The following is a 15,660-nucleotide window of genomic DNA, read 5'->3' as shown; positions in this document are numbered from 1 at the left end:
TGGTATGTTCGGCTCATAGAGCTCTTGAGCAGCTCATAAATTTTAACAAAACAGCTCAAGGTACGCTTAAACTTGGCTCGGTAGCTCAAGCTTGACAATTAATTCTAATTAAATTTGTTGTAAGAATAATAATAGTTTTTTTTTCTTTTTCTACTTTTGTATAAACATATCTAGAGGCCCATAACCAACTAATTTAATAAAGAAAAACTAGAATTGATAGGGAGGGAGGTGCGGCACATAGAGAAAGAAGAAAGAGATGTGTAATTGTGAGGTGTGTTTTATTCCACCCCATTGTGCGTTTATTTATAGTAGTAGGGAAGATTAAATCCTTACCCTAATAGGATTACAACTCTAATAGGATAATATCTAGTCTAAGAGATATGGTAGAATCTCATAAGGATATCCTAGATATGATAGGATTTGCACAATCACATTCCTACTCCAACAGGACTGCAACACTCCCCCTTAAGTGTGTAAATACTCAAATAAATAGTGCATCAGGTCTTTGGTGATGAAGTAAGTACAATTGATGAAGTCGTCGGCACAATGAGCGAATGCGAGTCTCAGATCAACGGAAGAATGCATAAAAAGGTAAAACTCACAAAACCTTGCTATGGTAAAACCTAAGGTGGGAGAAAAACCCATAGAATAAAAAGAAAAGTGAGAAGTTGTATTAAGTCAAAACTATACGCCTTTTGGACGCAAGGAAAAGAGCTTATAAGGGTATGATCAGCCCAGGATTGGTGTCTCGTCAAAACCTAGTTAGGTAGCAAAAACCTAGTGGAAAAAAGGCTCCTAATCGTAGGGAAAAAGAGTGCATTAAGATCAAGTGAGTATACTTTTGGATACTCCTCCTGAGTTTGACAAAACTTCCAAATGAGAACTACAAGCATTTCATATGAATAGTTAGGCATACCAATTCCTCGGACAAGCTTCTAGAAGGTTGACTTCGACTGTGACATCGTGTAAAAGTCGGCAAGGTTGTCTGGGATCGGCTTGCATGACTTCAATCTCCTGATGCTTTACTGATGTGATGTAGACGCAATATGTCTTGGTTTGACTTCATTGATGTATCGTGGCTTAGTCGGGTGGATACATGCCACATAGTCTTCATGGATCATCGTGGGGACTCAATGATGGATGAAAACAGTAAGTACTTCGAATATGCTCAACAAGAACTCCTAACCATGTCTCACTTGTGGCGTAGTGAAGTGAGGTGAGTCTTGAAACGGTTTGAAGATTTCGCAACTAAGGTCATATTGTGGACCTCCAAGATATTGCGATATCCTTAACGGTGAAGACATAACCATTTGGGGATTTTGCCTTGTGCAGGTTTGATAAGTAACCAGCATCAGCATAACAACAAGGCAAGCATCATTCCGAGGATCAGGGGGGTTGGATTCGCTCAAGATGCGTTGGGATTTGCCCAAATTCGTAGTAACTTCAGGGTACGTCTTTAATACCAATTCAGTGGTTGTGTGTAGGCACGATGCTGCATCTTTACCAATAGATGAATAGTGAAGGAGATGTCATGTCTAATACAATAAGCTAAGTACAACAAAGTGCAAAGTTGAACTCAGATATGGAAATTCGGATTCTATAACCTCTTCAAGGGTCTCATTTGCATATAACGTATGAACGATCATAGGTATACTCAAAGATAACACATTCGGGATATAGTTCAACTAGTAGACCAAGGTACCGTCAAAACACAGCTTGAACTTCAAGTCAAGGCATAAATGAGTTTTCTTAAGATCCTTCATCTCAAATTCTGTCTTCAGTTGCAAGGCAGTTTTCTCAAGCTCTTCTAGAGTCTTAGTGAGATTCGTGTCAACGACAGAAACTGTAACTCTAGCAATTCGGAATAAGACTTCATAGTTTAACACGCAAGGGCATTCATTCAATCCCTGACTGATCAAATAATCACTTAGACAGGTATACCACATTCGTCAGATTGTTTCAATCTATAAGTGAACGCCTCAAATAAGTTAAGAAAGTGTTCTGTGGTTTAGAACTATTTGAGTCAATCCATGTAATTCTTCGAGAATTTACATGTAAATCTCCATATCTTTATCCCCATGGAGAAACACTAACCACATTTCATAATGCTGCATTCAATCACATGACGTTTGAGAAAAACTTTGGTCGTAAGGCGTGCATCATATCGCATTATTTCATTCATCTGAATACGCTTTCTTTCCCACTTGTAACACAACAGGGTTACCTTGGGCAGTGTAAGAACGATGGGTCTAAAACACACTTTGGTAAGGAATTTGACCTGGATTGTAATTTCGGTTGTCCAATCAGTTCTACGTTGTCACTAAGCAACGGAACATGATTCAATATCGTCGCTTTTCATTTATGTTGGTAGCTACCATATAAGTGAAAACATCATCGATGATAATCTCATTTCAATTTCATTAACTCATCTAAACCAGTATATAGGACTAAGAACTTCAAGTCTCAAGCGTAATTCGGATTAATCTCATGAGATGGAAATGATTTGACACAACGATTGAGTATGGATTCATTGTTGTGCCGTGTCTTCCTCTTCTAGTGAAGTGAATCCTATGAACCGAGTGATCTGTCATGCTTCAAGCCAAGACAGATTGATTAGTTTTCCGTCGGTGTACGAAACCGTCCAACAGGGGCGTCCAAACTGTCCAATAGGAGCGGTACACCCTCCAGAGATGTTGACTCGACATTCATTAAGTACATATATCCTTACAGATCATAGGAATGCATCTGGAGCAACATTCTAAAAGCTAGAATTCATCGCACTTGCTTATCACACTTGTGTGGTACGAGGATCGAGATGAGACATAGTGGGCAACATCCATGCAAATTTGTGTCGTTCTACATGAATGTTTACGTTCTTATCTCCCCTTAACGAAAGGAAGACTATCTCATTAAAGTGACAACCCGCAAATGAGCGGTAAAAAGATCGCATGCAAGGGCTCTAAAAGAGTTAGTGTGAAGGAGAATCATAATTGACAAAGATTCACATCCTTCTTTGAGGACCCATATTGGTACGTTGTGGCGGTGCAACTTGGCACATGGAATACACACCCAAATCGCGTAAATACGAAGCGTCAAGTTCGTACCCAGTAAGTAACCAACTGTAACGTCGAATAGGTCAGGTGGAAATAGGCCTCAAGGCGGACCAACATAACTACATACAAGATTGCATATCCTTGGGCAGAAACCAAAAACTTGGTACGTTCACCAAAATTCGGGCGATCATATAAATTACGCTTTATGGTCACTAAGTGAGGCTATTTGGGGTGAACATGAGAATTCAATGTCCAATTATAAACCCAAAATACATGCAATACTTTATCGAAAACCATCGATAAAACTCTCCGGCATTATCCAGTCCCTTGAACTTTAAGGGATAAGTAGGATAGTGAACCCTTAATCGGCCAGGGGGTTTAGCAGCAATGTGTGTGGATAAACATGTGACCAATTTGTCGATTCATCAACCAAAACCATAAGTATTTATATAATCTGCATTTTGGTTGGATTAGTCCACATATATTCCCTTGAATCCACTATGAAAAAAGGTGATTTCGTATCTTTGCGAGGGATGATTTAAATAGTCAATTTTCCCAATGAGCAGGCTTGGAAAAGTGTGCTTGTAGGCGTAAGATTCTTACTTCGGGTAGGGAGATGCGTTGTAGCATCATGTTCAACCTAAGTGTCCCTATGGTCATGCAAAAGCAAGTAAACTACTCAATCGCCAGGCTCTAAGCCGACCACATATGGTGTGTTTCCAGTTAGAAGACAACCCATTGGCACCAAATCAAAGCTTTAGGCTCATTTTTGGAGGTGGTGCAATGATATTTCACTCTATTTTCTTCAGTGGTTTCATTGATGATCATTGTTCTCTCGAATATCCTTAAAAACCCAAAACGGTGAGAATATAAGGTCTCTTAAATGGTAATTCAGTATCATTCATACAACAAGGAGCGTGCCAATGCTCTTAATTAGGTTGGATAGACCTGAAGTCGTTGCTAGAGATGTGATTTAGGTGTAAAGTTAGTGTGCATAGTATCGCATTCATCTAGACAACTAACTTTCCCACATTCCTACCTAATCACGTGTTTAATTGAATTTGGTCACATGTATACAAGAAACATTATTCAATTAACTCATATTCGAGGATAATATCAATAAGATTATCCGTAACTAAAACATACACCAAATGTGAATCCAAGAACATAGAAAAATGTACACAAAGTAAATGGTTTACTAAGGGGATTCAGCCAACAAGGATATCCATGTCAAAATTCTGCTCTTCCAACGGTGTTTAGTGGAGCAAAATCAATCTCACATATTGACTATGAGAATGGTACTCCTCAACAACATTGGTGGAGGCACGAACAGGTGCATAACCAATGATCTATTCCATCGAGACGGAAGTAGATTCTGCAGGGTTAAGGTTCAGGAACAATATCCCTTATTCTTGAAGTTTTAAGTCTTAAGTGCCAAAGATCATGCTTTCGGGCATGATGCCACACCTTGGCAGGCCCTGATTCTACGATATGTTGTAAAAACAAACTCGAAATTAGATTGTGAGAGAGAGACTCCAAATTGGGTTCGGTAGGCTCCAGCCGAAGCTTGAGGGGTCTATTCGGTAGGTCTCTACTGAAGCAAAGTAGTACAGTTCGGTGCACCTATGTCAAAGTAAGGCACCACTATTCAGTAGGCTTTGACCGAACTGGGTTAAGCCATTTGGTAGACTCCAGCTGAACTGGGTCTATACCGTTTGGTAATCTCCAGTCGAAACTAGGTATATACCTTTCTATCATGTTTGTGGTAGTAATCAGATCCGAGAATTTGGTAAACTTTTGTTTTCTACATTGCTGCTTCATAAGCAAGTTAGAAACATGGAATGACGAGAAAAGTATTCTCCAATCAAAATTCGATCGGATTTATAAACTTCAAAATCATACTCATTCATGGATGTAATCATGGTGTGCTTTAGGCAATGTCTCTCATGATTAAACGGTCAATAGGAGTGAGCCAAAGAGCCATGGAATCCTCGTTCGGGAGGTATTTCCATTTGTATTGCTTCAGGCATAAGTCTTCGAATGAAGATCATGGCAGAGGCTTATTCAGCTCTTCCATGCCATTGTTGGCTTCAATGGTTTCTCAGCTTCTTTGATAGTTAATTGGGGATTCACGTCTTGTACCCCACATAAAGTGGTTTCTATTAGAAACATCCAAATCAGGAAAATCGAACTTATGACGGTTCGACAATCCACTGAATTGGAAGGAATAAGATTGTGATTGGTGCTATGGGAATGAATCATCCATAAGCATTAAAGTTAGAACATTCGAGTTCTAAGACATGGTTTTCAAGAAAAATGTCGGGTTTTCATGAGTGTATTGTTTTATGAAAACTTCGGGTTTCAAAGGCACTAAATTTGAAACTATAGGTTCAATTTAGTTTATGAACGATTAGTTCATAAAAGAGATGTTCCTGCAAGAATATAGAATGCAATATGCTAATTTAAGTGTAGTGAATTTGAGTTTTTTCGAGAACTCAAGTGTGAGAGCTTCATTACTACGAAAGTATGTCAACAGTTCAAAGTATAAAAATAAATTATTGAATCGTTAATGTCCAAAAGTGGGATTCAGGCCAATAATTTTGTATTCATTATCAGATTAATGGATTGCATGGCACTTTTAATTAATTCAATAAATCAGGACCAAACGGGGTCGATCGTAGAAGCAAAAATAATTATAACATTCGGGTTAAAATTATTTAAAATGCTAAATAATAGCATTGGATTCAAAAAACCATAGCCCAATGGTATTTGGGCTAGGTGTCGTAAGTAGGGCAAAGCCCTAGAGGCTTTTGGGCCTCAGGTTTGGTTGCTAAGTAGCCCACATGTGGCTGCAGGCCATGGGCCAAGGGACTGGGTAGCCCAACAGCAAGCTGCTGACGTTTTTGGGCCAAATGGTGCACGTGATCAAGCTAAGTTGAAGCTGGCTTGTGGGTCAGCACATGCAAGGCCTAATTGAAGCTAGGGTCGGGTCTTTGGACCGTGGGACAAGCCCAACCTGCAAGGCTGGCTACGGTACATGCGGGCCGAGGAGGTGGTAAGCCCAACAAGCCAAAGGCTTGTGAGTTATGGGCTTGGGTTGGACCAGGGCTTCAGGCCCGTAGGTTATGCAACTCAGGCCAAAGCCTGGTTGGTTTCCAATAGGGGCAGCGAGCCCAAAGGGTTGTGTGGGTTGTCAAGGTGTCAATACGACACCGTTTCCCCACACAACTAGGCTTCAGGCCAATGCAGTGGTCCGGCATGGTGTCATGGTGGTGCGGTGGTACCGCAAAAAATCTCAATTTTGTTTCTTTTCTTTTCTTTTTTTCTTTTTGGACAGATTTTAGGGTTTGGCAAAACCCAAAATGTGCTTCTAATTTATTTCGATGCTTTGACTCACAAATTCCACATAGCAAAATTGCATAATGCATGAAACGTATGTGATATATATATCGGAAGGTAACTATTAATGTAGGGGGTTCATGCATCATGGAGAATGTTTTCATGCTTCATGGTTGTTTCAAATATCTTCCTTTATTTTAAGTGTACCTGATTGGTAGAAAACAACAAAAGCCTTTGAATTTGTAGAAAATCCTTCTCTAAAAGCTGGAATTGCATCTCCAATGCGTTGATCACGTTCAACAAAGAAAAAATAAATTGTATCAATAGCATGTAGATCAATTCAATAAAATAATAAATTAATCATAAAAATAATGATTAAAATGTAATATTCCCTTGATTGAAGATCAAACTCTCTTTAGCGTTGCGTCAAGAGAGTGCTGATAACGTGTTGTAGGCATAATTTACTGAACAATTATGGAGGCCAGAGAGAGAGGGATGTGCGGCATATAGAGAGAGAAGAGAGAGATGTGTAATTTTGAGGTATGTTCTATTTCACCATATTGTGCCTTTATTTATAGTAGTACCTTAATAGGATTACAACTCTAATAGGATAATATCTAGTCTAAGAGATATGGTAGAATCCCATAAGGATATCCCAGATATGATAGGATTTACACAATCACATTCCTAATCCAATAGAACTGCAACATGATCTAGTTTCTTCTTTTATGTGACTAAGTGGGAATAAGGCTTCAAGTTGCCGCTCAATGAACCCTAATTATCGAATTGTTAATTGTTCCCACTGCTATAGTTTCTACTTCAAAACTTTTTAGAAGTAAGGTATTGTTATAAATTTAACACTTTTTTTAGTAGAGCGATTAGAGCTAGTGGGTTAAATAGTTAGATGTTAGGAAGAATGGGAATAGGTGGGAAAAAGGTGGAGATTGAACTCATACCAAAGGTGGGGAAAAGGTAGGGATCGAACTCGTACCAATAAGCGTAGGTATAATTAGTATAGTAATGTATACTAATTTACTAAATACTACATTAGTCAACTAAACACTATATATGTGAATATTTAAAAAATTAGGAAATACCCATAAATAGGACAGTATCTTAATCTTGGTAAAGAAATAGAACATTTCAAATATGCACACGCCATGCACAAAAATCGGACAGAAATAGGATTTTCCTACACCTTGAAATGACTTAATTGCCCTTCTATATAAATGGGTTATTTGCTCCCATTTTCTGATTTCTCTCTCTCTCTCTCCCTCTCTCTCTTCTCTCACTTTCTCCCCCACGCACTCTCTCTCCCATTCTCACTGTGCACACACGGTGCACTGTCATCCCAACCAACAATGTCCAAATGAAAGTCACCACCAATATCATCTCATCCTCACGAGTCCAAAACACCTAGCCTTGTCACGAATCTCATCCCCGATCGTTGGGATCGAAACTCAAGCAGGCCGCGAGTTTTCCGGCCATTTTTTGGCAACACGACAGACAACCGAGGCTCGAGACCACCACCATTGGACTCACATCGAGGGTGGGAACAAAGCCCAGTCATTAAATGCTAGTGTTTTGTTTGATGAATTTTTCAGGATTTGTTTGTTGTATGTACACGACATGCACATAATATGCTCATAGATCTGAGCCAACCCAAAAACCTAGATGAATTAATACTTAAAAGTTAAATTAGGGTTTGTGTTTCATGTTGGGGCCAATGGGTTGTGGAATAAATTTCAAGTTTTGACATGCTACAAAACTGGGATGGAACAATTTATGGTTCAAGTGTCCAATTACAGAAATTTGTGAATTTTTTTTCGTAATGTGCATGTGGTGTGCATATGGTGTGCATGGCTACATCTTAATATGAGAAGCAGGAATGTTCACTAGTTATGATGCACTTATGTTGTGCCCCAGAATTTAGGGAGAATGACCACAACCTAGTTGGCCTCGGTGAAAAAAAATTAAGAAAAAGCTTAGATGATGTTAAGGATCATGCGTGTCCATGAAATAACGACAACGAGTATCATGTTTTCCACGTGCATGGTTAAGCGGTAATTGATATACGTAAAAGACTTTTCAAACTACCACTGTAACCTTATATACGTAAAAATTATGTTTTAATTGTATTCATTATACCAAAAGGTTGCCGTTAAAGTTTCTTGTTAATGAGAAAAATAGCTCATTGCTCGATCTCCAGTTTTGTGCATATGATGTGCATGTGGTGTGCATATAGTGTACCTGGTGGTGACATCGCAGGTGATGACATCATTTTTCTGATTTCAAAAAGAGAGAGCTATGGGTGTTTGGAGTTAGAATATTACTATGAAATTAGCCATGCACACCACATGCACATTACAGAAAAAATTTCACAAATTTCTGCAATTTGACACTTGAACCAGAAATTGTTCCATCCCAGTTTTTGTAGCAATTCAAAACTTGAAATTTATTCCACAACCCATAGACCCCAACATGAAACACAAATCCTAATTTAACTTCTAAGTATTAATTCATTTGGATTTTGGGTTGGCTCAAATCTGTGAGCATACCATGTGCATGTCGTGTACATACAATGGGCAAATCCTGAAAAATTCATCCAACAAAACACCAACATTTAATGACTAGGCTTTGTTCCCACACTCGATGCGAATCTAATGGTGGTGGTCTTGAGCCTCAGTTGTTTGCCATGTTGCCGAAAAATGGCTGGAAAACTCGCGACCTGCTTGAATTTTGATCCCAACGATTGGGGATGAGATTCGTGACAAGGCTAGGTGTTTTGGACTCGTGAGGACGAGATGAAATTGGTGGTGACTTCGATTTGGACAGTGTTGGTCAAGATGACAGTGCACCGTGTGTGCAGTGCGTGAGGAAGAAAGTGAGAGAAGGGAGAGAGAGAGAGAGAGAGAGAGAGAGAGAGAGAGAGAGAGAGAAATCAGAAAATGGGAGCAAATAATCCATTTATATGTGGGTATTTTAGTAATTTCGGTTTTGTCCTATTTTTGTCCCAAAATTAAGAAATTGTCTCATTTTTGGGTATTTCTCTAAAAAAATTGATATGTTAGCCAACGCTTAAGCCTAAAACCTATCATGATAGTGCAAAGTTTTGTACATAATTGAACCAATTTACTATACTCAAAACAACTTGAGCTCAATATCTAGCTCGAATTTTTTAAGTGAGCTCGAGCTCAACTCGTGTAAAAACTAAGCCAAACCTATCTCGAGCTTGGAAAAAATTAAACGAAACAAACTTGTGCACAATGATATTCAGTTCAGTTCAACTCATTCAAAGTCCTACATGTGAGAATAAAATTAGCATGAGATGTCATAGAGATGATGTACACGTGCCATGGAAGTCCTCCTCTTTCAACTTGTTGAAAACGAGATGAGAGTTTAGACACGTGGAATTTGTTATAAAGATTTATAACTTTCAACTTGAGTATAATGCAAGAACCCCCAACACATGTTACGAGTACAAGGGCAAACTTAACAATAACCCATTATATCATGTCTCTCGCCAAACGCAACTTTGTTTCAGTTCAGAGTTCAGACAATATCACAACAATAAATCTGGGATAACCCACATAAGTCACAGCCAAATTTGACATTTCTGTATAAAATTCTGCATCAAGGGTTTACATGTGACAATTGAAGCATTAGTACAAAGTGAGCGTATTTGATCCGAAGTTTGAAGTCCTCTGAATAATTTGCATTTCCATCGAATATATTTTCATCAAAAGCCATGGAGCTCTTTCTTAACCTATTTGCTTCTCATATTCAATTTTACGAGATCGGTAAGTTGCATCTGCATGAACTTCATAGTGAATTCACTCCTTCGAGATAAGGCAATCTTGAGGATTAAATTCTTCATAACCCACATCAACAAGACATAAACCATCAGGGGGTGCCGGTGGAGCAGTGGCGCGTCTGCATGTAGCATCCATCAGCTTTAGCAATGCATCCTCATCTGCACCTGCAGCTGCTTCCCTTATTGCAGTTGCCACAAGAACCCGAACCATCTGCAGAAATAGGTACCAAATTTTTTTATTTGTTAATTTTGGCAACGAAGTACTCATAGAAGTTAGCATCAATACAATATCAAAGAGATCACTAGAGCACCAGCAGAATTAGCAAAATATGGCAATGATATCAAGTTGACTTTAAAGGAAGCCCAAGGACATCACTGTTGCTAATATTGCAAGACACTAGTTCAAAATAATAAATACAAAAACATTGTGCATCAAGTATTACCCTCCGTAAGAATCGATTAGCAACCAGTTCAATACACATCACCCTGCTTCCTCTTTCATGCTCCTACACAACCGCAGTGCTATTAGTAATTAATTATCAGAATGCATATTAATAAGTAAAAGTGTGTAAGTATGCTTTTCTCTGGATCACTACATTCGCAATACAATATGTAATACTCAAGTCTGGAACTAATAGAATCACTCAAAGTAATCATATTTCTACAAACTAAACATCAAATCCAATGCAGGGCACGCCCAGCATTTTGAGCTCACCTAAACAAGAGTTTGAAACAACTTCACATCCTTTAATGTTTAATTAGGTACCAATTTAAAAGGAAAAGAAAAGTGACCGCGTACATTCTGATTAATCAATCACGTTCTAATAGTTCATCTTACACAAGTGCACGTATTCAGATCAATCCTGCAATCTAACTGTATATTATAAATAGGCACTTGGGAATACAAGCATTCATGCCTTAGCGTAGAAGAAATGTTTGATTTAAGGCAACAAGTGGTTGGGATGCATTCAAAGCCAGCCCACATGCTTAAGCTAGGTAGAAAGTTTTGAGGGCTAGAAAGTACCAGATGTATCAATCGATACTGAAAATTTTCCGAAACTTTTCTTTTCTAATATGTAATGCAACACCTACAACCCCACCATTTACTTCCAGAGGCATGGCCCTCATAAGTGAAATTTCTTCAATCATTAAACAAATATTCTGATTTCCAGTTTGTCACACGACCCTGGAATTTTCCAGAACTTCGGAAGGTTTTGACTTGAAAATGATGATTCTTATTTGGTTCGCAGTACCATGTTTTTTTCCTTTTTCGTTCTGTCTAATCCTAGTTTCCTATATGTTTTGTCCATCCAAATTCCCATCTATATTATTGAGAGAGAGAGAGGCAATTCAGGTCAAAAAAATTGGCATCCGTTATTCCTATGAGTGAACGTGACTTTGGAAAGATATCATTAAGTCATCTCATAGTCCCATGTTTGTTTGCTAACATACGCGCACACATATATATGTGGGTGCAGAAACTAAACAAATGATTTTCATCCTACAGCACAGATGAGAGCTTAAGTGATTTAAATTGAAGAAAAAAAAAAGGTCGTACCCAGTGCACAAGGCTCCCGCTTTACGCAGGGTCTGGGAGAGGTGAATGTCGGCTAGCCTTACCCCCATTTTATGGAGAGGCTGCTCTCAAGTCTCGAACCCGAGACCTACCGCTCATGGGCGAAGGCACTTGCCATCGCACCAAGTGCGACCTCTAAACATGGTAATTTGGAGAAGAAAATATAAAATGAAGAAAAAGTTTCAAAAGACTAGTAATAGCAGTAAACACATACTAAACATGGTAATTTGGATTCTTTAGCTCGAGCATGGAAGACAAAACACTCTGTTGGAGGACCCCTGAAAAAACAAACAAATACCATTAGTACATGGAAGCGCAACTTCCCTCTGCTAAGGTAAGTCAGTGTTAAAGGCATATTTCTTTGAGAGAATATATTAAGGGGATATTCAGCTAGCGAAGATATCTTCGTATGTATCAAACTACAGTTGAGTCAACAGAACCTAGACAGAAAGTCAGTGACAACAGCATTTGAAGCTCTTCCATCACTACATTTCTGCATAAGATCAGTCATTCCAATGCACCTATATATCAGGTTGGGAAGTTGGATTCGGATGATTATAGAAGATATATCTACTCATGAGAATTATTATATGCATATGGTAATCTGCAGTGCAACCCAAGAAAAAAATATTTAGCGTTCTCTAGGTACATAAAGAAAGGAAAAAAGGATATTACCCGTCATTTAAAAGTAAATGTCGCTTTCTTTGCATTATGAATAAAATATTATGTTGGAGAAAGAACACATGTGCAATATGCAGTCAATGAATTGAAAATATATGCACTCGTTGAAGCAAATGAACTTAGGTTGTGCACTGGACATGTGGCATGAAAATGAAAAAAGGGAATGAACAACGTATTTTTGAATAACTACAGCTTACTGGTGCATGACGAGTGCATGACGAGATGGGAGATTGACAATTAATATGGCTTGACCTTGAAGAAGTGAATGAAGTGGTTACAAAATAAAATAAACTACGTGAACTGATAGAACAAGACCAAGATGATGCAAATTGGAATTACGAAGCAACAGTCAAAGCTATAATCTGAAAAAAAAAAAAAAAAAGGAAGATAAGCATCCAAGTATTAATGGCAAATAAAGCCTCAGTTCTTAATTTCTTACACATTTCTGGATGGTTTGGTATCACGTGCAAACATCTTATATGATAATAACTTTCCTTCTAGTTTCTGTAAAAGTTGGTTCACCCTGCTTACGCTGAATTTCCAAGGTTTCTTCTCGATTCCAATGTCTTCATTATCATTGATAATTAAATTTCCAGCATTTGTCTCACTGCATTGATAACACCCATTTTCATTCTCATGATGATTTTGTGTACTCTTAAAGTTTTGAGCATTCTCTCCACTCTGATTACTTTGCTCCATGTCCTCTTCATCATTAAATGGAAATATATATACATAGCGTCTCCATTTGGCAGTAAAATTTGGATGGAAGGTCCGTGATACCTACACTAAGATTGACTAACTCTCAGAGTATTGAAATTAAAAGAAAACATAAACATGGGCAGCATGCACAGATGAAGACCCAAACCAGCTATGATAACAAAGATCAACTTCAAGATGCAAAAATAATTGAAGTAACCAAAATATGATTAGTGAATTTAAATTTCAGCGTAGCAAGATAAACAGACAAATTTGAACAAAACATCACCTCCGTAACCGATACAACCCTGAGTTTTCCTGGTACTGCACTATTAATGGCATTTGTAATATCTTGAGATTTAACATCCTTATTCCAAGTATCTAAAAAGACAAATGAGTAATGTCAGTGAAATAGCAAACTCACAGATGTATGGGTTGGTAGAATAGAAAAAGCATTATACATGATCACTTGAAACACTGGAGAAGACTATCCTGTATTAGAAACAGTGAAAAGTGCAATGCATGGCTTCAGGGAAAGTGGAAGAAAATTATGAGCATGTATTATTGCAAACAATGTAAAACATAAATGAGTTATTTAATTGATGTGGACTCGTTTTCGAAAGATGCAAAACAATGGAAGCTCCTATTTAGAAAAGAATATTCCAGGAAAAAAAGCATAAAGGGCAGTGCAATAGTTAACCTTATACATTCCTGGGTCATATCAGAATCAGGAAAGTACCAACTCTGTTTAAGCAAGGGAGCAGGTGGTTCGTTCTCATGCTTTTCTATATCATTTTGGCAAGTAATTTTTTTTTCATACAACCGCTATTAAAGCGTCTAAGTAGACATTCTTTTAAAAAGTAAACTAAACCAAATTAGAAACAAATGAGGATGTCACATACAAAAAGAACAAACTTGATGAAGGGCAGTCACTCCTTTGTCAGTGCGCCCAGCAACAACAGCAGCCGCTTCTAATGGTAAACCTTTATCTCTCAGCTGCTTGGCTTTCCTCTCATCAACAAATTTCCCCAGAGATTTTTCCACCAAACTGTCAAGTGGCAACACAATAGAAACCATCTTAAACATTTCATTACAGATCAAAACCAAAGTGCACTTCTAAAATATATGAAACAAGATCACAGATCATCAAAGCTATGAAAAGCAGACATCTTAAATGCGTCAATGAAGAACAAAACCACAGTTTACTCAACTTGGGCATTTCTTAAATATACAAAACATCACAGATTATCAAAGCTGCCAATAGACAATACCTTGGGAAATTGGAAAAAATGATCAGAACCCAGTTGCTGAACTGATCAAATCAAATATATTAGGTATCATACTAAAAAACCGACCATTTTAGCAATTTGGTTTTTACAAAATGATCACTTCGGTCAATTTCCCAAACATCTTAAACACTTGAACAACCGACAAATTCACATTTAACACAACTTGGGCATTTCCAAAACACATAAAAACACCACCACATATCATCAAAGCTACCACCTTTGAACAGTATTGAGTCCCGGCTGCCTCTGCCACCCATCAAACGAACCGCCATGGTACGAAACAACAATCTTGAATGTCAGTCGAGCCCACCTCCCACCCTTATCTTGAGACAGCGGAACACTCTCCAACCTATTGCATAAATTACTCCTAGTCAAACAAGCATTGCCCAACAAGGCGGACAGGGGCTTCCGGCCCGTGACCACGTCGGAGTAAAAATCGATGACCTGTTGCCATGGCCGGGCGGCCATGAACTGGAAGCTTTCTCTGCAAAAACCCAGTATTTAACAAACAAATTATTGAAATTTGAGGACACAAGTGAAGAGAAAGAAGAAGGGAGGACAAATGGATGGAGGTGATTACTTGGTAGTCCAGCGTGCAAATGCGCAGGGATCGGTGTGGTTGTAGTGAACCAAAACCTTCTTCTCCATTTGAATTTTTTGCGGTTTTGTCTCTCTGCTTCAGTATCTGCTAGCGACTGCGAGAGAGGCAATTCTCAATTTCTGCCCGATAAAATATGTTTCCGTCCCACTATACCCTGGGGAGTCCTACTTTGCTTTAGACCTCCATTAATAAGGAAGACTGAATGACAACAAAAACTCAAAACCGAAACCTTCTTTTCGACCGGGTTAAAAGCTCCCACAAAGTTTTTATCGATCGTCATGTATATCTTCCTATTTGTACGCTTCATTCTATTTAATGAATATCATAAAACCTAATCGGATAAATGGTCTCCGTGGTCATAAGGTATTCGGATGATAGCCCCTGTGGTAAAAAAATTTGGATTTAAACCCATGTGGTCTAAATCTGTTAGGAATTATGCCCTTCTGTTAAATAATGCTGACGTGACTGCCACATATATGCCACGTGGCAAAAATAATAATTTTTAATTTTTTTAAAAAAAAACCTGAATTTTTACAAAAAAAAAAAAAAACCCCAGATCTGCAAGAAGAAGAAGAAGAAGAAGGAAAAGGGAGAGGGAGGAGGGTCACGCG

General features: G+C 38.3%; 1 protein-coding gene across 1 annotated transcript; it reads right to left on the bottom strand.

Annotated features, from left to right (window-relative positions):
• Window positions 1-9,884: 9,884 nt before the first annotated feature.
• Window positions 9,885-15,312, bottom strand: LOC126595148 (uncharacterized). Its single transcript, XM_050261531.1, has 8 exons — window positions 15,029-15,312; window positions 14,666-14,932; window positions 14,062-14,207; window positions 13,449-13,540; window positions 12,903-13,243; window positions 11,997-12,060; window positions 10,650-10,712; window positions 9,885-10,417 (listed from the first exon to the last, which is right to left on the bottom strand). The coding sequence occupies exons 1-8, from the start codon at window positions 15,094-15,096 to the stop codon at window positions 10,226-10,228; spliced, it is 1,233 nt and encodes a 410-aa protein (XP_050117488.1). The 5' UTR covers window positions 15,097-15,312; the 3' UTR covers window positions 9,885-10,225.
• Window positions 15,313-15,660: the final 348 nt, after the last annotated feature.

The sequence above is a fragment of the Malus sylvestris genome, chromosome 13 (assembly GCF_916048215.2).
Source record: "Malus sylvestris chromosome 13, drMalSylv7.2, whole genome shotgun sequence".
Taxonomy (NCBI): domain Eukaryota; kingdom Viridiplantae; phylum Streptophyta; class Magnoliopsida; order Rosales; family Rosaceae; genus Malus; species Malus sylvestris.
Note: the sequence above shows the minus strand (reverse complement) of the source record. Positions and strands in the feature narration are given on the sequence as shown.